The sequence below is a fragment of the Gordionus sp. m RMFG-2023 genome, chromosome 3 (assembly GCF_954871325.1).
Source record: "Gordionus sp. m RMFG-2023 chromosome 3, tfGorSpeb1-WG-v2, whole genome shotgun sequence".
NCBI classification, from domain to species: Eukaryota; Metazoa; Nematomorpha; class Gordioida; order Chordodea; family Parachordodidae; genus Gordionus; species Gordionus sp. m RMFG-2023.
Window position 1 is genome coordinate 3,480,157 of NC_088777.1, and position 27,676 is coordinate 3,507,832.

The 27,676-nt window shown below is 27.0% G+C and overlaps 2 protein-coding genes across 2 annotated transcripts; both read left to right on the plus strand.

Annotated features, from left to right (window-relative positions):
- Positions 1 to 6,430: 6,430 nt before the first annotated feature.
- Positions 6,431 to 18,425, plus strand: LOC135926065 (lysosomal acid lipase/cholesteryl ester hydrolase-like). The gene is made up of 7 exons (XM_065461733.1): positions 6,431 to 6,439; positions 9,555 to 9,747; positions 14,529 to 14,643; positions 14,866 to 15,128; positions 15,424 to 15,554; positions 16,252 to 16,392; positions 18,186 to 18,425. The coding sequence occupies exons 2-7, from the start codon at positions 9,561 to 9,563 to the stop codon at positions 18,423 to 18,425; spliced, it is 1,077 nt and encodes a 358-aa protein (XP_065317805.1). The 5' UTR covers positions 6,431 to 6,439; positions 9,555 to 9,560.
- Positions 18,426 to 18,948: 523 nt separating this feature from the next.
- Positions 18,949 to 22,153, plus strand: LOC135926066 (uncharacterized). Its single transcript, XM_065461734.1, has 6 exons — positions 18,949 to 19,099; positions 19,202 to 19,368; positions 19,915 to 20,014; positions 20,447 to 20,513; positions 21,029 to 21,325; positions 21,995 to 22,153. The coding sequence occupies exons 1-6, from the start codon at positions 18,978 to 18,980 to the stop codon at positions 22,007 to 22,009; spliced, it is 768 nt and encodes a 255-aa protein (XP_065317806.1). The 5' UTR covers positions 18,949 to 18,977; the 3' UTR covers positions 22,010 to 22,153.
- Positions 22,154 to 27,676: the final 5,523 nt, after the last annotated feature.

Sequence of the window (27,676 nt, forward strand, 5' to 3'; positions counted from 1 at the left end):
AGCAAATATCATGAAACTTTTATTTTTAAGAATGGTAAAGAGACGAAAGAAAAATATGTGTCGGGAATAGCGCGGTTGGAAGACGCTGGAAGAAATAAATACGCTATATATAAATACGATTCCCAATCACTCATACTTACTGTTCGTAGTAAGAATATAAATAATTTCACAAAATTTACATATATAATATATTTAATCAATAATCAACTTTCTTTATGATTTCTTTTAATAACATTTTCCCAAGCATTTAGTAACATTATCAAAAAACCTAATATAGATAGTGAATATTTAAAAATGTAAAATAAAATTATTTTTAAAGCAAATCATATTAATCTGTGGTGTATTGTTTAAATATTTAGCAGGGTGTCTTCTTATTTTATATATCAAAAATTATGACATATATATATAATTAATTTTTTTTTAAACAATAATAAATTATTTATATATATATATATTTTTTTTTTTAAATTCGACTTTTTTATTATTTAAAAAAAAAAAAATATCGCTATGATTTCTTTTCATATTTTGATATATAGATCTGGAATTTACTTCAATAACGAGGGTTCAATAATATATCAAGATTTAATTTCCAAAATTATTCTTAAATTTGTCGATTGTCTACCAAGATCAGATTCATAGATAAAATCCCTTTTAACATCCGGAAGTACTGCAGGATAAATTGAAATATCTGCACAGTTGAGGAATTAAATTTTTATTAGAAATATCTTCATGGATAATCATTACATATTTATTTTTGAATTTTTGGTAGATTTATTTGCTTCTCGACAGGTTTCCTGCAATAAGTCACCTTTTTACCCAATATCTTTGATAAAATTTGTGAGCTTCCTTACCGAACATCCTTAATGTGTTGGTGACTATTGGTATAAAGACTGTGTTCGTGAGGCTAGTATATATTTTAACGGCTTTCTGGCTTTTCAATAGCAGAAGATGAAAGGTTAATCTTAGCAGCAAAATCGCTGCAAGTGTAGTTTTAGATATGGAGATTCTTAGTCCCGGGGATATGAGATATATCATTCGAGCTAGAGTTTTTATTTGAAGGATATGATTAAGGTATAATAAATTTTTATATAAGATTTTACCATTTCTAGGTAAAATTATATTAAAAATCTATCTTCTTTAAATTAAAATTTTTTGAATATATTTTTAAACACTGAATTTAAGAAGCATAAAAAATTTTCAGCTGAAAAAAATATCAGGAAGATAATTCTAAGGATAAAAATCTCAGGAAAATAATTCTAAAGAAAAAATTTTCTAGAAAAAATATCCGTATTTCTTTAGATCCTAACTTGTTGTTAAACAGCTGTTTCATTTTGAGTCGAATTTTAAAAATCTAACTCAATATTTTAACCAGAATTATATTGCAATAAGCCTCAAGATTACGCTAATATTAAAAAAATACAAAAGGAAATAAAATGAAATGAGATTTGAAATACGAATAACTATGATCTCGGTTGAATCTAAATGATCTCCTATTATTCCTTATCTTTTAAAAATTAAACTCTTAAGCATTTCCTTTATATACCCTGATTATCCCGGACGGTTTTGAATAATATAAGAATTAAGACTCACACACATATATATCATTTATAATTTAATTATAAAATTAAAATATTTCATTTTTATTTTGAAAACGAAAATTCTTATTTAAATATTAAACGAATCAAAATAGTGATTTTATTAATTCTACGAATGCGTATAGTAAATTTAATAAGAATAGAAAATTATTCCATTTTGAATCATCAGATCAGGAATAACCAATTAAAGTTTTAAGAAAAAAGGCTCATAATTTATAATAATTAAGTGAAGGGTAGTGAAATAAAAACGAATGATGATATTTAATAATTTAACCATTTATTTTATATATTAGTCACTGAAAATATAAAATTTGAGATGAAAACATCAAAAATACTAAATGCCAAAAGATTTCTTAGGCAAGAACAATGCTACCATCCGTTCCCTATTAGAGTAGGAAATAAATCGATGGAATTTCAAGGTTCTTACAACTGTGACACCGATGTTCTATATTTGGAATTTTTTCAATCTTATGAGGTTGAATGGAATAAAAAACTTCGGTTATATGTTGAAGGGCGTCATGTAGTTAACATTCGTTTTATTGAATAATCTTCATACACAAATATTACATGATTATAAGATATATTAATGTGTAAATCAATCATTATTTCGAATTTTATTATTATAATTATATGGGGATATCAACATGAAACATTGTTTTAATTATTTTTATTGGATCAAAAAGTTTAAATGATAAAATCATAAATACAAAGTATAATAATTTTCACAAAAATTTGTAAATTACCGGGCTTAGCATTATTCTATAATCCAACACCAATATTTTCCCTAATTCCATATGTGCATACAGACTCAGCAAAAACATACCAGAGCCGATACTACTAACAATAATCATACAAAAATATTATAAATATAAACTATTTTACTTCACTTTCATTGACTCTAGACGTGTTTTCGATAATGTTAATCATGGAGTTCTGTGAGAAACCTTGTTAGAAAGCGGCCAAGAACTCAATATAATTTAAACTTAGAAAAATTACTACTGCAACCTATTTGCATGCTTTAAAATTATGAATAAAGTATCCCCCTCCTCCAGAATAAAATAAAAGGAGTAAGATAAGGTAGCACCTTATCGCCACTATTTCTGAACATTAAATAAAGTCAGCACTGCTCATCTAATGGATACAGAATCAAACGATGTGCTACGTCTACAAAATATATACAAAATATATACAAAAAATAAATAAAAAATTTTCTGCAAAAAAAACGCTGCGATAGATAGAAAATATTTTTTAATAAAAGATTAAAATGGTAGAAGTTAGTAAATATGGGCCTATTTGTCCTCTGTACCAGGCCTGAATTTATTTAATATTTTACAAATAAAAATTATTATCGCCTTGTTTTTGTAAGAATTTAAAAATATATAAGTTTATTTGAGAAAATGTAATGCATCATTTAAAAACTTAAGCCCGATACGGCCCGACCCGATATTTTAAAAAAAATATCCGTCCAGAATCATCCTAGACCTAAATAATTTTTTAAAATAAACACCCGAAACATGTTTGGGCCGACATGGGACGGGTAAGGGCCAAGCAGTGCAGATATTTATAATGAGGTGTGGGGGAGGGGTTAATAAGAATAAATAAAGTAGCTAGCACTAATTTCAGATTTTAAAGTTTTTAATTAAATTTTAGTAATTATTATTTTTAATATAATTAGCCATTAAATTCAAAGTTTTCATTTAAAAAAAAATGATAATGCTGCAATAGATATAAGAAAAATTGTTTTCGTAAGGGAAAAGGTTAAGGTAGTAAACGTACAATGAGATGTGTAGTGGGGGGGGGAGGTTGTAATATAAATAAGGTAGCTAGAGCGAATTTATTTTTTTACAGCTTATAATTCAATGACAAGATTGGCATCATATTAGAATGTAAATTATAGAAGAAATATCTGGATGAGATAGTGTAATACTTGAATAGTACATACTAATTCATGATTCAACTATTCCAATCAAAAAACAAAGATATTTAAAGTTTAAAATATATAATTAAATGATAAATAATAATTGCTAGATTATAACAATTTGTTTTGCTGAACGACTGAATTTTTAAAAGCGACTAACGTAAATTTTAGCCAAAAATATGGCAGAAATTGGACATCTACGAACAATATTTTGAAGCTTGCTGGATACTTTTTGGCTCAAATATTAGGATGGCCGTTAATACTAATAATTATATATATATGAATAGAATTAGATCATTTTAGTTTTTATAGAGTTGACTTATATTTGATTTACCAGATGTAAATTGCATTTCATTGCAGGAGGCATCAAGGGACTGAATTTTAACGTTCTTACAATTTTGAGAATATAATTTGTTGTCTTTATCCATTGTATGGTAGCCTTTTATTTGCGTTATTCATATAAGCGTCACATTGATAATGAAAACTCACTCTCATCGATAAAATAAATTTCCCTTTCATAAAGGCGAAATCTAAAAACATATTTTTGTATCTTCTGTAAATCTCAATGGTTTACTCTAACTGAACTTAGGGAAACTTAGATACAGTATTTTTTTTTATTTCTACATCAATTTCATTCAATATAACTCTTTTTAAATGTGTTAGGATGAAAAAAGGTAAAATGAAAGTTAAAAAATGATAAAAAATTAGAGAACTGAGTAAAAATGACAAGAAAATAGAAAAATTATTTTTAAAAAGAATAAGATAAAAAAAGAATTAATAAAAGATGAGAAGAAAAAAAAATTAAGAAAAATGAAAAAAGATTGTAAAAATAGAAAAAAGGTAAAATGAAAGTTAAAAAATGATAAAAAATTAGAGAACTGAGTACAAATGACAAGAAAATACAAAAATTATTATTAAAAAGAATAAGATAAAAAAGAAATAATAAAAGATGAAAAGAAAAAAAAATTAAGAAAAATGAAAAAAGATTGTAAAAATAGAAAAAAGATAAAATGAAAGTTAAAAAATGATAAAAAATTAGAGAACTGAGTAAAAATGACAAGAAAATAGAAAAATTATTTTTAAAAAGAATAAGATAAAAAAAGAAATAATAAAAGATGAGAAGAAAAAAAAAATTAAGAAAAATAAAAAAAAGATTGTAAAAATACATGAAAATAAAATTAAAGAGATCTCTAGTGTACCAACTGCTAATATTCTCCTTAAAAATAAACCGGTGTGGATACACGAGAATATTGGAATAAAAGAGAAAGAAGAAATAAAAGAGAAAGAAGAAATAAAAGAGAAAGAAGAAATAAAAGAGAAAGAAGAAATAAAAGAGAAAGAAGAAATAAAAGAGAAAGAAGAAATAAAAGGATATTGGACCAATGGTTTAGCAATGTTAAATGTGAAAATCAGTAAAAAATCTACTGGCATATACTCGCTTAAAGACAAGCTACCTGAGGATAAATCGTATCAATTGTCGAACAAAATATAAATTTCATTATGCTAAAAATATATGTTCCCCATCTTTGCTTAAAGTATAGAAGCCTTAACTTAAGGTTTTCAAAAAAAATTAAACAAAATATATTAGACTCTTAATTTTTTATGTGCCTTATTAAGTGCCATTAATTATGTATTTTATTTATAAATCTATAGAGGTCTTAGTTATTAGTGAATGAATATGTAATAGATCGAGATTACTTAATTATTTTGATTATGAATATGGATTTTAGAGAATTTGTTTACTCCTATATTATAATATCTATATACTCGTATCTTAACTTCGATCATATAATAAATATATTTGGCAAACCAACCACAAACATTTTAACAATTATATTTTATTAAATGATTAACCCAAATAGCCCCATAATTTTAAAATGACATAATAAATAAAATCTGTTGATCTAATGGATATAGGATCCAAAGATGTGCTACTTATAGGAAAACGAATGTTATAATATTGAGAAGACATGGTAGTAATATCCAAGAATATCGAAGAAACTAAAAACTTACTCCACCTCCTAGAAACTTTGAGCCATAGGGTAAGAGTGTAGATAAATTTTAAGAGAATGTTATGCTTCCTTCTCCATACGTGCTACCACTCTAAAATTTTATGGCTAGTACCAACGCGAAGATAGTAGATTAAATTAAGAACTTTGGGGTTACCGTATATAATAAGAACAATTGCGAAGAGGTACTGAAAATAAAAATACAAAATGCGAGAGGTGCTCTCTTCAATTATACCAATCTTTGAAAAATAAGTGAAATCTCTATTTACCAGATTATGCACCTTAACTCAACATAAACTGACATATTCTGGAAAATATCGGAACATACGCCACTCAACATAACACTAAAAAACAGTTCCTAGCCCACATCATAAGGAATTCAGTTAAAATCTGGTATGCCATCACATCGCTTTGCACATATAAAGGAAAACAATAAACAAAGAGCAAATCACTGTAGTACCACAAAACCATTAAAGATGTGTTTAATATTGTTAAACGACTCGATTATTAAAAAGGGCTAACCCAAGATTTTAGTCAATAAATATTAATAAAGCCCGGAAATTTAGCTCATATTTGGCAAAAGGTTTGGACAACTATTAATGAAATCTAGAGGTTCATAATATTTTATGGCTAAAATAATGGGTTAGCCGTTTAACATAAGATGTGATGGAATATATTGATTTGATAAACAATTCATCAAACCAAACAACTGCAAAAGATTCATTTGTGATACTTAAAATCAAAGCCAAAAATTCTCTCGACTTAATACCATGTGCAAATGAGAAAATTTTTATCAGATACAATTCCAGAAGATGATACGAGCAAGGACAACTTCTTCTTATAGATAAATTGAAATTGAATAGATGTGATATATTAAATCTCTCAATATCGATAATAATATATGAGACTTACACAAAGTAATCTAAATTCAAAATCACCCACCCTTTAAGTAATACAATTATACTCTCAGGTATTGGCTTTTTTTTGTCCAACTCTTTTTCTTAGCTCATAGATGTTTAAGCAACAGTTTTCGGTATGCTGTGGGTACAAGTATGTTCGGCTTGCCCAAAAAGCTTATAGGGCTCTTCATTCTTTTATTTTCACTTGAATTAATTTATTTCCAGTTAGATGGACGTCTGTTTAACCTTCAGGGTTTAAGAGCAAAAGGGCTATAAATCAAGTATCACATAAAAATAAAAAATCGCATCATTTTTGATGCGATTTTTTAATGAAACTGAGAAACAAAGAATAACTTTTTAGTACGGATAAAATACATGCATACCTACATAGTAGAACGTTAGCATTTTTCCCTTTTCATAATCATTAAGGGTTCTTAATAAATGTTTTATCGAAAATAAAGTTGTATCAGCATAACGAAAATGTACTATAATAAAATAGGATAGAAGGGAATTTTTATCATGGGTGTCACATTAGAAAAGACAAGGTGGGTTATAAGTTTAATATATACCCATATGTTATTTTTCTAAACCTACATAGGTTTGTATTCCAAAAAAAATAATTTTCATCATAAACGTTTATTAGAAACATGGGAGTTGACCCATGTATTTTATATATATTCAAAATGAAAAATATATATTAATTTTGTCAATTTTTATTGAAAATCTAAAATTAATAATTTTTTTAATATATAAAATATGTAATAAAAATGTTTATAATTTTTTTTATTTAAATATTTTAAATCTAAAAAGTTTATAAATAAAATATTATGACATTGACACTATTATTTTCCAGAAAATATTTTTAAAAAAATGTATATTTTTATAAAAGGTAAAAATTACTTTGAATTTTATTTTTTTTTAAAAAAATACTATGTTTAATTTTGGTTTTGATCTCAATCTTTGATGAGATAAAATTTGTTTTGTCAGGAATCCCATACGACTTCAATGACACAAATGAGAGTTATTTTAATTACATTTCTACAGATTCTGAGATATCTATGACTTCGGTATTGAAACTTAAATATCTTTTTTTTTATTAATTTTTAAATGTTACTTTAACAGGCGCTTAGCTAGCGAAGTAGGGGTTAGGCTCGAGCAGAAATCTTCCCTTAACAAAATCTTGTAAAAAATATATAAGTATTTAGGAATTGGGATTGCAAAGTATTCTATTTCAAATAGGTCATATTATATTCCTTTAAATTTTAACAAAAAATCTAAAATTAATTTTAATAATTCTTCCTCCTGTTATTTTATTCCACACAAATTTTATGTATATTTTAAAACCATAAACACTGTTAGATTTGAGAAAATTTTATCAACCAAAAAAAAATTCCATTTAATTTATTACTAACAAGTATGATATGGCAAAATATACAAATATTTCTGACACTTCTTATGCTATAAGAAGAAATAAATTGCAAGTCTTCTACATCAAGTTGTTATAGCTATTTATGGGTCTAGAATAGCCTATTTTGTCCTTGGTGAAATATCAGAAGGGCCTCAACCAGATATTTCACCTGAAACGGACACATTGTTCGACCCAATTACGACAGCCATTTTTGCTTTGGAAATATATTAATATATGGAATTACATGAAAATTTTATGCAATATTATTTCAAAAAAATGATATAGATTTGGCTGAGGTTATGAAAAATCGCGACTATTATTATATTAAACCTTAGAAAATTAAGAAATAATATCGACCAAGAATTTCACTTATATATGATTTTTTCACATCCCTCTACTTGCTAAACAAACAAATCTTTTCAATATATAACATAGACAAAATTGAAGTTTATTATGATTTACATACCAGTTTATATATCTATCCCCGTAGTCAAATGGTATACGTAAGCCCACCCGAACAAAATAATATGATTATCTGGCCCGGAATAAAAATAAATGACAAAAGGTAGGTTGTTATTTTTTTGAAGGAGTTGATGAGATAAGCTCTGGATCAAAGAATTAGACCTTGGCAGGTTGTTGATAAATCATTTAGGGGATCGATTAAAATTAATATTTATAATAATATATGACTTCAAACTTGAAAATTAACAGAGGCGTATCCTTATAAAATTTTGAAATGACATTGTACAATTATATTTTTCACTTTGTTTGCAAATTGTGACAAGCCGAATTGAAGGAAAAACTGATGATTAGTCGAATTGTAGTAAAAACATTATAAATTGATTAATTTTACAAAGATTTCATATTTCTATAGATAAAAATTGGATCTTATCAAAGTGATCATCTTATAAAAATTGCTAAGAAGCAATTCACCCTAAAAATTAATTCAGTTTGAAATAATATTATGGCAATCTTGTTAATATGATACCTTTATATAATGGCGGTCACTTGTTCTAGAGATCCTAAAGAAAGCTTTCTAAGTTTTATAAGCATCAACAAATAATAAGAATAATCTTCTTAAAATGGGTTTGACACTTTGTAAAAGTTATTAGTTTGCAGTGGCGTAGCTAGGAATTTTCCTTAGAGGGGGTCCATACATATAAAAGCTGGGGGGCTTCTTACAAATCATAACCATATCTTCGATAATATATAATAAATATATTTTTTAAATGCATCAATAATATGTTATTGTAATTTAGTAGATTATTCTCAATTACTTTATAATAATACTATCCAGAATAATTTCAATAGTAATATAATATCCTTCCACAAACATCATAACCAGAAAAATATAATTCATATAAAATCACTTTTAAGTCTTTTGAACGTATAATCTAAAAAAAAATTTTGCTCTGGGAGGGGTAAACCCGAAAACCACCCCCGTAGCTACGCCATTGTTAGTTTGTCATGTTTTCTTTAACCAAATCTCTTATCAAATAAGATGTGATACAAAATTTGCATATCAATACATCATTCAATTTTTGTCAATATAATATCAAACAATATAAATTTTCTCTTAAAATAAAAATATAAAAAATTCCGCCCTAAGAAATTTTGCGAGATTGAAATTATACTTTTATGAAGTAAAATTGACATTTACTAAATTATCTTACAAATAAATATGGGACGATTATAAAATAAAAAAAAATCAAATGAATGTATTAGGCAGAGATGATAACATCCAAGGATTATCCTTACGAAAATTATGAAATCGTTGCGGAAGATGGATTCTTCCTGCAATTACATAGAATTCCATTCGGTAAAAATCTGAAAAATACGGAAGCCTCAGTTTACTTGCAACATGGATTACTCAGCACATCGTGCGATTTCTTAATGAATTTGGAAAACCAGAGTCTAGGTAGTTTAGATGATTAAATATATTAAAAAATCTGAATTCTAAATGAAAAAAAAATAAATATTGTATATAATGATGAGTGGGTGTTAGCTGGTGGAACCGTTAACCGCAAAAATAAATAATAAATAGTTATAAGCCCCACCCTACCCCTCCCGCCAAAGAAAACTCAAATCTCTTCTCAACTTATTGAAAAAATTTTGCGTCATATTATAAAAAAATAAATGTCACGACATACAATATGTCCTCCTAATCATTGTATACTAATTTTTTTCAACTTCCAATCATTTGTTCAGGGTGTTTTATTGTGGGAATTTTAATTTAATGAAAATTTTAATTCTCCTTTAAATTAGACTAACCCAATATTTTGGCCAAAAATTATTAAGCATGGCTGGAGATTTTGCTTATAAATGGCACAAAGGTTTGGACATCTATTAATAAAATTTAGAAGCCTGCGAAAAATTAATTTGGCTAAAATTCATAAAATTTTCAAATATAGGTTAGGGGAAGGGGGGTGGGGTGATTATCTCTTCCTGGTAAAATTCTTTAGGTTCTCATAAATTTTAATTTGTCAGTAAAAATTATCCACATACATATACTGATAATATTTTTTTTTAAGCTTTGACGAGATTGCAAAATACGATATTCCAGCTATCATCAATTTTATCATTAAAAAAGCTAACAGAGATTACATATTACGTGGGACATTCTCAGGGGACTACGGTAGCATTCTCGATTTTATCTCAGAATCCTAAGATGGCCAGCAAAGTTAGGATACTTTTTGCCCTAGCCCCCGTGGCCTACTTAAAACATATCACATCCCCCATCAGATATTTAGCACCTCTGACATTATCTCGAGATCTTATAACCGTAATGTTAGGTACATTGTGTTAAAGTTATATTTTATACACTGTATAAGATTAACAGTTGAAAATAACTATTATGTTAGAAAATTTGAAAATTTTCACTTTTGAATAAAAAAATTAATTCTCATTATTATGTTGATTATCTCGTTAATCTCATAGTTTAACATAATGTTTGTTAGAACTTTTTTTTTATTCTAAAAGAATATTTGATTATTCAAGGTGATAAAGAATTTATCCCCAGTAACTCTATAATAAAGTGGTTGGCCAAGTTTGCATGTCCAAATAAAAAGGTGATAAATTTTTCCCCAATTTGCTGTATTTGATTGGAGGTACAGATACAAAAAAATTCAATCAAGTAAATATATTTTTGAAATTGATTTATCATTACCCTAAAGAGAAATTATTTTTTCACTTTTTTATTAATTAATTAATTACTAAAGAAAGGATGGGATGGTTGGAATTCTTCCTGCTAAAATGGAACATAAATATCAGCATTCACCCTTTCATTACAAGAAACTTTATTTAAAATACAATACCATATCTTTCATTCCATTTATACATGCCAAATATCTGCAATAAACAGGTTTTAAACCCCCCAATAACTCATTGCGTTATAAAAATTTTAACCTTTCCTCCCACCTCTCACCAGCTCATAAATTTAAAAAAAATTTAACCATCCTACCAGATGATATTATTTGAAATTTAGTTTAGCTTGTCTACTCGTTTATTAAAAATTTAGTATTTAGGGCAAAATCTACCACCCTTTAGGGTTAGGTACTCTTAGTTTTTCTAAGAGTGGGGACAGCTTGTTTTGGTAAAAATTTGACGCACTTTCATCCTTGTTTACCTTGGTTATTTAATAACTTCTTACAGAAGGGGGGGGGGGTGTATATTAATTTTTTTTTGTACGTGTATTTTTGTCTCCAACCCCAATAACCAAGGGTAAGCAAGGAGGAAAGTGCATATATCCTTTAGGAGTGCGTCTCACTCTTCGCAGTATAGTAATTTTAGAAATATGCAACGTCACCCCTTTTTAACCGCATCCTCGTTAAAACTCTTATTTTGTATTTTATCGAATCCTCCATTATATTTTTTTTAACTCTCACGACCTTCATGGGCCGGGCCGACCCGAATGGACCTAATATCATATTTTCTAGCGGGTCAGGGGCGGGTCTGGGTTTTTAATAAGTTTTTTTTAATGGACTTCAGCCCGAAATTATTATATTTTAATTTAGATTATTTAAAAAAAACGGTTGCTAATTTAAAGAAATATTTGCCCTTTTTTTATTTCTTATAATAATAAATTTTCAGTATTGTAAACAAAACGATTGCCTAAAATATATTTAAATATTGTTATTTTTCATTAAATAAAAAATAATAATTAAATTTTTGTATAATGGGCTTGGGGCCGGACTTGGAAAATTTTTAGTGAAACTTATTATGGGCATGGTCCTAGTTTGGGAATTTTTTTTAACATTAAATATGGGCAGGGGGGCTTGGATTTAAGATTATAACGATTAATGGTTAATTTGTCGGCTTTTACCAAATTGCTATCTTAGTTATCCTTATTTATATTAAGATTTTTTTATCATGCCATAATGGTATTGAATTTAAGTGAGTTTTTGAGGGTTCATAATTTAGCAGTTCCTTCTTCGCAGCTAAGCATTTTTCACAATTGCTTTATCCCTTTTTTGTCTAAATTTTGAACAACTAATGAGTGAATAGATATTTTTGTAACTAATATTTTTAATATGTTATCTTGTTTATTAAATTTTGTATAATTCATTCAGAACCAAATGTTATTTAGTGGATTAAAATTTATCAACTAGTAATTTATTTTCAAATATTGAGGTCGGATAAGCTTGTGGTGATCATTTATTGAGGGAAAGAATTTTTTTTTCGAGGGATAAGGTTTGAGGGCCAAAAAAATTTAGGGTGCTCTCCCTATAGGGCCTGCTCCGTGGCTACGGCCCTGATTTTCTATCTGTAGAATCTGTCCACTAAACTATAATATTTTTACTTGTAATAGATAAAAAACCTTTTTAGTTGACTTTAGTGATACCCAAAAACTCTGGTGTTCGTAACAACTTATAAGTCGAAGCCAACTCACTATCAGATTGCACACTTCTATCACGAATGGGTAGGGGGGGGGGGGTATTTGTTTATTCCAAAATATGCCGCCTATTTATTTAAGCTTATACCAAAGAAAGGAAGGAAGGAAGGAAGGAAGGAAGGAAGGAAGGAAGGAAGGAAGGAAGGAAGGAAGGAAGGAAGGAAGGAAGGAAGGAAGGAAGGAAAGATAGAAAGAAAGAAAGAATTAAAAAAAGAAAGGAATAAATAAATACCTGTCATTTAACCCAGGGCACCTCTAGGAGTGTACTGATGTTCCTAAGTGTATCAATATGCCCTGATTTCTCCTATTTATATAAATATTCATGGAGAATTTGAATATTAGCAAAATAATTTCTAATATTTATGAAAAAATGTTTTATTTTTGAATATCTAAATAATTTAAGAAAATACAAATAATATTAAATAGTAAAATCGAATTGAATTAAATAGAATAGGTAGGTTTATAAAAGACATAAAAATTGACCCTTTTATTTTTGACCAGATTATTAAAAAAAATTATTTTCAACTTATTTAATTGAATTTCGTAATCATAAATGGAACATGATGCCTTTGTTGTAATGCATTAGCTATAATGAACTTATAAAATTAATACGGTATTAAAAAAATTTTCCAGGCTAATAATGAGACTAGGAAGGATTACAGTTAGGGAGCACATGTATCTTTATAAGATTTAGTTGGATTCCTCTCTGTGAGTATCTTATTAAAACAATAGATGATAAAGTTATATTCACGCACATGGGAAACGTGAAGGAATGTTTAAATAAAAATACATAATAATCATGATAAATAGGATAGAAAGAACAATGTTTTAAAATTGCTTAACCCATTGTTAAGATTAATCCATTCAAGAAATATATGCATAATAAATTTAGTGAGATTTCATTTAATATTTTGTTAATCTAAAAAAAATTATAAATTATGAAGATATTCATAAACAACTTTTAGATTTTATTATATAAATATAAAAGAATGAACTTTTAAATTTTAATTAAAATAGTGTTAAACTTTATTTTTTTAAACAACTTTAAAATTAAATAATGGGAATGGTGATACGATTATATTAAATTTTATTTTAATCCGGGGAAAAATAATTTTTATTTTCTTTAAAGTTGAATTATAAGTCTGATTTACTTATAGAGACACTAGAGACAAAATAGGACTGAAAAATTGCAACAATAATACAACACAATGATTATACCAATTTTGTTGTTGATTCATCTTTTAAATGGGATAAAAATTGCGCAGAATGCTTATCTAGAAAGCCAGAAAACGGATTCATACAGTTACTACAATGGTGCAAATTTAGGAAAATTTTTTGGTGGGATTCCAACAGACCCAGAGATAACTATGTCTCCAGTAAATTTAATTTTTCTTAATAAATTTAAAAAAAAAATGCTTGTCGTAGGGAGAGATAATAAGAGCCAGAGGCTATACTTATGAAAATTATGAAGTTGAAACGGAAGATGGATTTATCCTGCAATTACATAGAATTCCGTTCGGCAGAACAAAGAACGATTCAACAGCCGCGATAGCCTCCGTTTACTTGCAGCACGGTTTGCAATGCTCGTCTTGCGACTTCCTGCTCAATTTAGAAAACCAGAGTTTAGGTTAGGGAATAGGGATAATTGAATGAACTTCATATAGTTATGTAATGAATCATTACTTTCCATTATACTTTTGTATTTACGTACATGTCCAGGGGTTAGGTTAAAGGGGTTTGAACCGTTAAACCTAACTACGCTTTTAAAACTGAACCAAAATTTAATAACGTTTTTACTATTTTAAAAGCGTATATTTTAGCCGAAAATGGTTTCGATGTTTGGTTGGGCGACATAAGGGGTAACACGTATTCCAGGAAACATAAAACGTTTACGTCAGAGGACGACGAATTTTGGGATTGGAGGTATATTATAATTTGCTCTATTTTTTTTCTCAAATTTTTTTAGAATAAAATTTATAAAAAGAAATTGGGAGATATGAATTAAATATTTATAATTTAAGATTCCAACCATGGTAAGCTCACACTTGCCCCATGTTTTTTAGAAATAATTTTCTTCTCACACTTATTGTACACGCTTGCCATTTTTTTTAAAATTATTTTGCCCGCTAATAACATATCTCGAAGCTTCGATGAAATGGCTAGATACGATATCCCGGCGTTCATCAATTTCATCCTCAAAAAAACGAGCCGAGAATACTTGTACTACGTAGGGCATTCCCAGGGAACCATGGTGGCATTCGCACATTTCTCCCAGAATCCTAAGATTTCTTGGAAGGTCAAAATGTTTTTCGCGCTGGCGCCCGTAGCCTACTTGAAAGAAATCAAATCTCCCATGAGAATGATAGCGCTTATGTCACGGACCTTGAAACTCATAAACGACATGTTCGGTATATTTTGAATAAATAATACATCGCATTATATATATATTTTATTACTTGTAAATTTCGTAATTAAATCAATCTTATAAAAGAAAATTCTGATTTAAATCGATACAAAGATTCTCACCCCCCCCCCACCCTCAAAAAAATAAAATAAAATCCATTCTAAATTTTTATTGGATACCTGGATACCAAAACTCTTCTACATTTTATTAGAATAAGGTCAGAACCGACTAATTTCATAATAACTAATGATGCAGGAAGACTTCAATAAAATATTATACAATATATATCGTTATTTAAGGTAGCAGAAAATTTATGCCTAAGAACGCTTTATTAGAATGGATGGCCGCGTCTGTCTGTCCCCAAGATATAGAGCTCTGCGCCAATATGCTATATTTAATTGGAGGTCCAGAGACGGGAAATTTTAATAAAGTTTAAACAAAAAACTATAATATTTTTTTAACTCAAATTTATAGGTCTCACATAAAAATTTCATATATCAATTCTTTTAAATTTCGAAATATTCACTAATATAATAATATCAAAGCATATATGTAAGTTTCTTTGAGGATGTTATACATCTTGCAAAATATTTGCCTATTAGTTTTTAAGAATAAAATAGAAAGGGGGGTCATTCAAGTATTAAATCTGACTTCTCAGTAAACAAAAAAAATATCCCATAATGAGTGAGCTATATAAGCTTGTCCTAGAATTTCCGAAAGTTAGAAAATTAAATCAGATTTACAACTTGAAAAGGCAGAATAATTCTTTAAATTTTCTAAAAATCATATCTAACTTCTGATATAATTTTTAGAAATGCTAAATAGATATAATAGCTCGCTACATAAGAAAGATACTTACAGGGAGAAACATTTTAAAGGAGAATTTATAATAACTGATATGTATAAACTATGCAATTTTTTACGAGTAAAGGGTAATAATCTACAGCGTCGTCATGGAGTGAATATGTTTTTTTAGAGGCAGCTAGCTCATGTCCTCTTTAGGAGCCTACCTTTTTACCGATATATGGAGGGAAAATGGCTTCCCCGCCCGCCCCCTCCTTCATTTTTTTATAAATAAATTACGTGATTATTAAGGAATGAACGATAATTTATTTTTCAAAATGTAGAGTAAAGTGCCAGTCATATATGGACATTACCCCGCAGGAACGTCGGTTAAAAACATTGCTCATTTTATCCAGGGTATTTTAAATGATGATTTTCGAATGTACGATTACGGTTTTTTTAAAAACCTGAAAGAGTATGGAAAGGTAAATTTACGTTAAAATAATGCGATCTCTCCTCCTATTTTAAAAAAAAAATATAGAGGAGACCGGGGATGGTTGGGACACTTTTCGTTCAAACCTTAATAATTTTAATATTAATGGACTAATCTGAATAATTAAAACATCTTCTGAATCCCAGAAGTATAGGCTATTTGAAATAATTAATATATATTTTATGAAGATTATATTTTTTTAGAAAATTGAATTTTAAAAAAAAAATTTTTTTTGTCCCAACTATGACAGACTCTGTGTTCGTTGGGACACACATATGTGATAGTTGGGACACTCGTGAAATAGAGGTCTAAATAAATTTAAAAATTTAAAATCAGTAATCCAGTAAGACTAGAGACTATGACACATATGATTTTAGTGATAATATTGTAATTCATAATCAATAACTATTTTAAAAAAATTTTAGCAAAATTTAGGAAATTTATTTTGGGGAAAAAAAAATTGTAAAGAAAAAAATGTAAAAAAAATTTTTTTTTAATCATAAACATAGCGAAAGATTAGTATTTAATTATTCGTTATTCACAATACTAAATTAATAATAAAATAATAAAATTGTTTATAAAATGAGCTAAAATGGCGTGTCCCAACTATACTATGACCAATTATGACCGAGCCCACTAACTTTATAAATATCATCCAAAATCATATTAATTCATGTTTAATGATTCTGAAAGTTTGCCAGATTGGAAAATAGGGTTTAGTCTTTCCTAAAATTTATTTATTATGATTTTTGAAGCTTTATTTATAAATATAAACGATAAAGTTTGCAAATATTTTTTATTACTTTTGGTATGCCTAAAACACATTTTCTTCTGTAAAAATTAAAATACAAAATATTTTTCAAATCTTTCTTAGCCAATCATGTATGACAAAATTATCTGTGTTAGGCTCAAATTTCCAGTCTTATAAAATAATAGCTCAAATTATAATTAGAATGTCCTAACGTTCCCCTGTACTCAATGTACCCCGGTCTCCCCTATATATTATGAAAATGGAAGAAAAAATTGTTTAAAAATATATCAGAAATCTAACGACCTATCTGCAAGTGGTCCCGTTCGCCACGACCCGGATTTTTCTCGGTCCTGCAGGCCCGACCCGCACGGGCAGCGCCGTATTTTATCGCTATCATCAGCTATAAAAATTAAAAATAAATGTAACATATTTTTTAAAATAAAAATCGGGGCTGGGCCGTGTAAATAATACCCCTGCAGGTTTCTGATTTTTCTTATAAAAAAAAATCTTTTCGACCTGGCCCGGATTTTATATTGCCGGTCAGAATTTTTTAATATTTAGGTCCGACCCGGGTATATTTGAAGAAAAAATTAAAATGCGGCGGGATCCGTGGACCGGGGTCAGGAGGTCTCCGAAATATATGTGCACCATCTCCAAGGCTCGAGACAAAAATAAATCAGCTAAGCCCGGAAAAGCGGAAATCATCTTACGGGTTGAAACCTCGAAATTGAGAAGACAATGAACAATAATTATCCTCTAGGCTAAATTTTTTTTATTTTTATTTTCGCGTAGAAACCTATCTAGAAAAATTTACTATTTTGAGGTTTACATTTTACAATTTAAAAAAAAAAATTAAGTAATAAAGTATTTGAATTTACTTGGCCCCACCCCTTTTTACCCCAGAATTAAAAAAAAATTTCAAGAATTATTAATCTTATAAAATATATTATTATTTATATTAAGTTATATAATGCTCTAATATAATTATCGCAATGTGTGAATGAAAAATCTCTTTTTTTATCAAAAAAAAACAGTCTGAACCACCATCGTACGATATAAGTCAAATGATGGTTCCTACAATGATATTTTGGGGAGTTAAAGATTGGTTAGCCGACCCTGAAGACGTGAACAAGTTGATTCCCAAAATTAAAAACTTGTTGGGTAATTATAAATTCGAAAATTCGAATCATTGGGATTTTATTTACGGGACAAATGCCGCGAACGATTACTACTCCATCATAGTCAAGACCATGCTAGCTTCAGAAAAGAATTAAAGAACCCTTCTAAATTAGTCAATTTTTTGTATTACTATTATCTTCATTGTGCAAATTTTTTTTATTCATTTGCATTTATTTCAATGTAAAATTTTATTATCATTTTCTGTACTTTTGGATAGCGATATTTCTTTTATTGAATTTTTAAAAATTAAAATATGATATAATTTAAATGTAGACAATCATAATAAAGATTATTTAGTCAATTTAATCTTTTTCCTAGTATGAACAATTTTTTTTTGCGATGCATAGATGATATCAATTTATATTAACTGTATATTCATATTTTTGATCGTTTGCCTAAAACTTGTGGCAAATGATATGATAAAAAATTTTTTTAATGCGTTGATTTTTTTAATATATTATATTATATATATACAATATTTTTATTGAATCCATGTATAAATGAAGAAAAAAGGTGTTTAGATTAATAACGCATTCTTTGGATGTATAAGGAAATGAAAATTAAAGATTAGTAAATATATATATATATATACGGTTATAATTAATATTTATTGATTAAGGGGAATCAGCCATTTTGCCTCTAAAGATATGGTGAACATCGAACAATTGGGCGTTGACAAAGACGACAGGGACAACCTCAGAACCACGAAGAATGCTAATAAAGCAACCGAAAGTGCTGCTACCAGAGATTTGGACAAATTCTTTGACAAGTCTTTTCTCTCTCTCTTGTTTCCTTTCTTCTGTCTATATAAATATTTTTTATTATTGATTCTCAATTTAAATTTAATTTCTAAAAAATAAATTAACATTAGATACGGGTTAGACGACGATTACCAAGACGCGGGAGACGACTGGTCTTCTAGCGGCATAAAAAACGGGAAAAAGGCGGGGAGCCGAATTTTCGATGGTATTAAGCCCTACAGCGAAAGTACTAAAGATGCGGACATGGATAAATATAAGAAAGGGGACAAAATTATGAATATAAAATTAGTTCACATCGTATAATTTTTTTAAAAAAAAACCAATGACATGTATAATACCTAGACTGACGATTCATTCAAGTGTACATCAATCAAATCAGCTGGGGACGCCATATTGGTTACAGTAGTCATTATTAAAATTTTAAATAACATCAATCTGGATCATAAAATTAGGATAATATATATTTGTTGTTTTAATTTTAAAAAATTAGAAACCAAAATGGCGGGTCCAGCTGATTTGCTTTTAACGACTCTTATACATGCATTTTAATGAATGAATCGCCAGTCTAGGTATTATTATATGTCATTGAAAAAAAACATACACAATAAGGGAAGGAAAGGAAATAAGAACATTTTTTCCTTAGATTAAATAATATCCAACCATGTTAAAAGTGAGGCCACTTAACTCAAAAATATGGCTCATACTTCCGGTTCTATATATTAGACAAGTTTAAAGTGGAACATTAGGAGATGTATAATGATATGAATTTATAAGATACTTTATATAAATCTTATTTGACACGCGATTTATTTCTATCCTTCAGTAAGGATACCAAGGACGAAACCAACGCGGCTAGAACCCAATTTTCTAACGCCAAATCAATATCCTCCGATCAATATTTCAACAAACATACCAGGGACGAGGTATATAATAATAATAATACGTATATGTTGACACCATTTTTATTATGAAAACTTAATGTTTCACACTAACAATAATTTCAAATATTGTTGCTAAAACTTATCATTTTTATATAGATATCATACTATATATATATATATATATTTATATTTCATATTGTTTATGAATGACCTATTTTAAGTAGCGATTATCATCTCAAAATTTTATATCCAATTTGACGGAATGACTAATAGATAAATAAGTAGAAGAAGGGGGGGGGGCTGAGTCATTTGCCAAATCGATAAATGATTCCTTCAAATCTCGATTTTTACTAAATTCGGCGTGCAGATAAAGGTTAATTTTACGACAAATTAATGCTTCGGACGACCATTTTAAAAATGGATGAAAACTTGGTATGGATTCCTATATAAAAAATTAAAATTGAATGTTCTTAGCTCAAATAGAATTGAAGTTGGCGCCAATCTTAGTTTTAATGATCCTCAATTGCCAGATAAATATTCAGTCTGAAGTCACAAATTATATATTATTTTATAGCCCCCTTCGAATTTCTCATTAAGAAAATACTAAAATCAAAATTAAAAATACCTTTTCGAGAAAGGTCACATCCGAAATCAGGGGGTTGTCACTAGCCTTTACAATCTCAGGGTCTCAAAATAATTTTTGAAAATGATTTTTAAAACTCTTTTTTAAGCTAACATTATCAAAATTACATTTATTTATAAAAATTTTAAAATTTTGAGGAGGTTCTTAAAATTATCTAAGCTACCCTTCCCAAATATATTTATTTACCCATATATTTATAGCAAAAAAAAGTTATTAGAACAAGTTTTTAGCTCTAGCTAATTGAAATTACTTTTCATAAGTAACTTTATAAAATTATTTAAAAATTAAATAATATCACAATTTTGTAAAATTTACTTTAAAAGAAAGGAATTTAAAACAATTTTGAATTGAAAAAAAATTTTTTATTTTTATTTTTGATAATAATTTGGAACTTCTAAAAATTCTTTTTATAGGGAAGCGAGTACAACGCCAAGCTACGCAATCTGGAAGGCAAATCGGGTATTTCCAGTTCCGATCTTTTCAGCGAAAGTGACGGCTTCAAATCGGGAACTTCCAAAGGTTCTGGCAACCCTCGCAGGTCTTCATCCAATTTCTCCACGTCCTACAACAACGCTTACGATTACTACTCAACTTATAAGGACATGTTGTCCCCCGAGCTTACCAATATCAAAGACGGCGTTAAAGATGGGGTCAGCAGAATAACCGGAAGGTTGACCAACATGGCCAGCAGCGTGTTTAGTAATATTCAGGTTAAGCATTACGAGATTTCTTGATAGAGAGGAAAGAAAAAAAATATCAGAGTGCAAACATGATTTGTAATCGAAAATTGGTTCTTTATTATCATTTTTACTTAAAAATAATATTCTATTTCGCTAAGAATTGGGGATATTTATAGATATTGGGGAAATGTCTTAAATATTAATAAGTACTCCCTTAGCCTCCACCAATATTATTTATTATCAATATTGGCTTAAAGATTTTATATGATAAGAAATAATCCCAATTTTTATTTGAACAGAAATAAAATAATGACCGTCAATTTTCAGCCGAAATATTTTTATCACATTGACAATATTTTGATCATTCTTGATAACCTACATTTTCTTACTTATAAAATAAAAATAAAAATTGAACCAATTTTTTTTATAGTATTAACTAAATTTTTCAAATTACTCTACAAATAATAATGATCAAGGTTCGGTCTTTAACCGGTTATAACTAAGAGGACCCAACCCTTGACTTGTTTATTAAAGAAGATCGTACTCTGTGGGGTTTTCTTAGTACATCTTTACTTACGAATCATAAGGTCCTCCTCACTTTCTCACATCATGCCCCTCCGCGTCCTTTAAGTTTCCAAAGACTTCTACGATCATTTCTAATTATCTCGAACGCAAAACATAATATTTGTTTTTTTAAAGGATCGATATAGCTAAGTCAATGAAGGTCGTCTCGAGGAACATTTATTGCTCTTGAAATTCTCAATCTTCGATTACTATGCTGAATATTTAGGATCCCTTAAAAAGAGTTTGATGAAGAGGAAAAACAGAATGATAATAATTTTATATTTGTATTTTGTCTTATTTATTCCTCGCATTATTTTGTAATTGATTATTATTTTTTGTTATATCATTTCATTTTAAAACCTTATATATATATATATTTTTTTCCTTTTTTTTATACTCAATTAATATATAGTAGCTGCATCTACCCAGGTAAAGTTTTAAAAAGAATTGTATCGAGATTACTGAAAGATGCTAATTGTGTACTAATTTAATTAGGTTTCAGAAATGGTATCAAAAAATATGTTTTTCAAATATAATTTTTATAATCCCCGCCTTAATTAAATTTATTTACCCGTCTTATATTATTTATAAAAATATGATGAATATTTCATAAAAAAACATTTTTAAAAACATTATTGGTGATTATGTTTAGGTTTGGGTATTCAATCATAAACAAAATAAATATCGGCCATTTTTATTTTGTGTGTATGTGTGAATTAAAAAATTGGAAATTTTTTAATAATATTTAAAAATAATTTTTCTTGGTGTCTAAAATTATTAGGCTCTTCGCGCCAATCATTAATATTTTTAAGGTAACAGTTTGCAATGGATTAGTTTGTATTATATATTTTTTTTATCTGAGATCCCTATCAAAAAAATAGTTGTTCAGTTCCAGGTTCGGGCAAGTCAGACAATATATTATACGATGAAAATGGTTATGCCTAACAATAATTTATTTATATAATCAGCACTGTGCTACTAAACATTTAACAAATGGCTCGCTAAATCATTCTTCAAATTTTAATTAATTTTATAGCCCCAATTTATTTTTATTAAAGGACTTTATAGCTATATTTTTATGTTAAAAAAAATAAATTCCCAACTTTTAAATAGTTTTTTCAACGCATGTGTCTATGGCTGATTATTTAACCAAGATATTGCAAAAGAAGAGGTTTACCATTTTAATAAAGGTTAATAGTAACGTCATTAAAATTGCAACATGCTTCACTGTTAGTTAATTTCTAACTTTTTTGACCATTTCATTCATCAAGTTATGTTCTCTTTCATTTTCTGCATTGTGAATACATATTTTATTTACGATTTTTATTCGCTTTCTCAATGTTCTTAGGAATGGCGCCAGATTATAATTATCCAATTTCTAAATTCTAATTGAATTGATTTTTAAAATTCTCGATATAAATATGGTAATTTTTATTCTCCTCAGCTGATTAGAGTACATTATCAAGTAGCCACGATCTAGTTATAATTTTAAAAAAAAACTTAATGTTCATAATTTTTAGTTTTATTTATATCACCTAATTAAATGGTTGATGTCTAAAGCCCAGATTTCATATACTCCTTTATCCTTGCAATTAATTTGACTCAAAGTAAAAGGGAAACTATTATATTTCTCATTGATATGGAATGCATTTAAATGCCTGACTTTCAATTCTGATTGAAACCTATTCATACATACTAAAATTATCTTAAATCTCCTTTATTTATCTCTGAATCAATTTATTAGTGACCGATAAACAATAATTTATTAGTAGCTATTTTAAATAAATGTCTTATTAGATTTATAAAAGCAATAATTTTCTTAATGTTTATTCTTTCTAGGCTGAGAATGATTTAATAAAGAGAGTGGATGCTAGCAGCCAGTGGTCATCCCCTATACTATCTTTTCATTAGTTTATTCTAGTAAGGACAGCGTTTGGATATTTAAACCACTTCTATAGATCCTGACATATCTCAGGTCCTTATTTGAAGCAGATGCTACCATCCTCTGTCACCCAACCTCTAACATACATAATGACAAGGATGCCTTGATCGTCAGTTTCGCTGAATGCCTCACTTCTAACAGGCTTGAGGGAAATCCGATTAACATTATTAAATGCAAACTAGGCTATGAATGGTCAGAGTCATATTATTATTAAAAAACCCGCTTTAATAGATAAAAATATTTTAAAAAATTCATATAAAAGAAATCTACAAACCAATTGGCCTATTCTTTACAAAGCATATTTTATCTCTAATTGGACTTTGATATCTTCTTATGGCTATAAATACATAGAGTAACCTAGATACTGTATATTTTGATATTTCTATATTATATCACTCTTTAATCATTTCAAATAACTTTTTTAAGGGAGAAGATGAAAAAAGGAGGAAAAATAAAAAATAGAGAATTGAATAAATGACTGGGTAAATAAAGAAAGTATTTTTAAAAAGATAAAAAAAAATAAAAGAATATTTACAAATGAGAAGTAGGAAAAAAATGATAAAAATATATTAAAAATGACTTATAGTAGAGTTAGTAAAAAATTAGAAATTAAATAAAGAAAAAAAATTTAAAATACAAATATTTAAGAACATGGATATTTTACTGACCATAAAAAATATTAATTTTTTTCTACGACAAAGATGGTCATAGCTATCCCCAAGGCAAATCACATTCTTCAAACCTAGCTTAGTTCCAAGGAGATTTCCTAGATGTACTTTTCTACCTTATTTTCTTATCCGTTTCCTATTATACTTTAATTTTTATTTTTTTCAAAATAATGCTGGCATTTCTTTTAGTAAAAATTTTTATACGTTGATAATAAATACATTAGCTATTTCTGAGAATAGATAAAAAAAATAAAAAACTTTTAATTTAAAAAATACAATTTATCAAAAAAAAAATGTAAGCAAATATTGCAACTGGGAAAACCCTATTATAGGGAGCGCCCTATAGAAAATAACCATAATGCCCTTTAAAGGGACAATGCATGTAGTTACTTACAATCCCTGAGATTGTCGTATTTCTCAAATTTCATCTCTTGCTATTGAAATTATAGATAAATTGCCCAGAGAGTGTTCAATTATTAGAGTTATTGCTATATTTTTTATTAATTAAATAGGTAGGGATTTTTTTTTTGTAAAAAATTAAATTTTTTTCCATGAAAAATAAATGTGCTTCAATAAACGAAAAATTGTTTTCGTAAATGTGAAAAGGGTTAAAGTAGTAAAGGTAAAAGGAGTAGAGAGAGGGGTAATAAGATGCTACCAAAGCGAATTTCTGTTTACATCTATAACAAAATATCCTCATTTTATATTATTAAATAAAATTTTTTCTTAAAACTTAAAAATTATATATTAATTAAGGAATTTTTTTTGGAAAATAAATTTTTATCCGATAAAAAGGTAAAAAAAATTTATATTACATTTATATAATATATTCAAAATTTAATATTTCTTTTAAATATAATGTTGGAAAGTCAATGTATATGTTCGCAGTGGATTTCGTTATAAATGCTGATCAAATTTTTTCTTTATTTCTAATCATAATTGAAATTTAAGAATTATCAATCTTTATTTAGAAATTGAATAATAAACTCGCTAGTGTCTTAAATACTATTGAATTGGTTCGAAATTTTTTAAAAATGAAAAAAAATTATTGATTAATAATAATATAATAAAAATGATATTGTTTGAAAAATATTTCTATACTCATTTTCAATGTAATCTTCATAACCAAATTATTATTCCTCTATACTCCTATAAGTGACTGGATAAATTTGTCATATCATTTTTACAAACATTCAAAAATTACATTAAGCAATTATAAAATTATAATAAAATAGGCATTTACACAAAGAATATGAATATTAACAAATTATATGGGATGTTAATTGTCGCGATTTGTATCTGGCTTGCCGTTATCGTTCAATCGAGTATACTAATATTAATCAACAAATAGATGAATGAAATATTTTCCAAATCTATTATTATAATATTGTGTTAAATTTTTAAGCTATAAAATTTATTTTATCAATTTGTATCTAGACAAGGTGAATAATAAAAGGACTGATACTAGTTCAAGTAAGTTATTTATATTTTTTATTATGAGAAACTAATTCATACTATCAGAGGTGATAAATCTAGAATTTTTCATTATTTTTATAAAATATGGTAATGTAGTTTATATTTAATTCACTTAATATAAATAAAATAATTAAAAAATATTTGTAAAGATTTTTCGATATATTATTGGCCTAGGTGTTATTATATGTCATTGGTAAAATTAATATAATTTAAGAGAATTACCTATTATACATATTTTGAATATTATATATTGGATGAATAATTGTATTATTTATAAAGGAAAACAAGCAACTACGATTAAAAAAACTAATAGGCTTTCAACAAGTAAATTTATATTTTATCTTATTTAATTAGATATAATAATTTAAGCTTGAAATTTTTTTTTTTAACTATTAAATATTTTTAATATTATTATATTATATTTCTAGATAATTTTTATTTATAAAATTAAGGCAAATACCCCGAATATAAAATCAGATAGTCTTTCAAGTAGAATCTTAATTTATATATATATATTAGTAAAATAATTTAAGCTAAAAAATTTATAGTAATTGTAACAGTTACAAATTTTTGAAATAAAAATAATTCATAATTAATTAAACAGCAATAGCTTCTACGAAAGGAACTCCTTCAAGTAATAATGTTAATATTTCTTAAATTTAATATAATTTAAGAGAATTACTTGTTTAAAATATTTTTAATATAATATATTGGATCTTGAATAATTGTTTTATTTATAAAGGAAAACAATCCAAAGCTACGAAGAAAACAACTAATAGACGTTCTACAAGTAAATTTATATTTTATATTATTTAATTAGATATAATAATTTAAGCTTTAAATTCTTTTTAACTATTAAATATTTTTAATATTATTATATTATATTTATCTAGATAATTTTTATTTATAAAATTAAGGCAAAATCCCCGAATATAAAATCAGATAGTCTTTCAAGTAGAATCTTATTTATATATATATATTAGTAAAATAATTTAAGCTAAAAAATTTATAGTAATTGTAACAGTTACAAATTTTTGAAATAAAAATAATTCATAATTAATTAAACAGCAATAGCTTCTACGAAAGGAACTCCTTCAAGTAATAATGTTAATATTTCTTAAATTTAATATAATTTAAGAGAATTACTTGTTTAAAATATTTTTAATATAATATATTGGATCTTGAATAATTGTTTTATTTATAAAGGAAAACAAGCCAAAGCTACGAATAAAACAACTAATAGACGTTCAACAAGTAAATTAAAATCTAACAACAAACGCTTTTAATAAAATAACTCCAAATAATCATTTTAATTATATTTTTTACAATTAATATAATTTAAGCGCTAACATTTATTGAAACTATTATACATATTTTTGATATGAAATATATAATGAATAATTGTTATTTATAAAAAAAACAAGCCCAAACTTCGAGTACTGTAACTAATAAGCTTTCAAAAATTAATTATATTATATATATCCTAAAAAAAACATTGTTAAATTTAAACATTTTTTTGTGTGTTCTATCTAAGGAATAAGAATTCCCTAGGTTAAAATGTTTGTAATTAGTATGCGTAAAAGGAGGCTTAATTTGTATATTGAAGAATGTAATTGTTATATTATATATCTTGGCTTTTGATGAAATTGAGACTATGTCTTTTAGCATTTACTAAGAAGTTGCAGTTCATGAAATGATGTGACGTAACTAAATCGGTCACTCTTTGTTTAA

Bases quoted from the DNA above. Each gene is read 5' to 3' on its own strand.
- LOC135926065 (XM_065461733.1), top strand. From the start codon at position 9,561: ATGATAACATCCAAGGATTATCCTTACGAAAATTATGAAATCGTTGCG. The intron at 14,644-14,865 runs GTATATTATAAT...CATATCTCGAAG, and splicing joins GACGAATTTTGGGATTGGAG to CTTCGATGAAATGGCTAGAT. The intron at 15,555-16,251 runs GTTTAAACAAAA...TTCAAAATGTAG, and splicing joins AGACGGGAAATTTTAATAAA to AGTAAAGTGCCAGTCATATA.
- LOC135926066 (XM_065461734.1), top strand. From the start codon at position 18,978: ATGGTGAACATCGAACAATTGGGCGTTGACAAAGACGACAGGGACAAC. The intron at 19,100-19,201 runs GTCTTTTCTCTC...AATTAACATTAG, and splicing joins TTGGACAAATTCTTTGACAA to ATACGGGTTAGACGACGATT. The intron at 20,514-21,028 runs GTCTGAAGTCAC...TTCTTTTTATAG, and splicing joins AATTGCCAGATAAATATTCA to GGAAGCGAGTACAACGCCAA.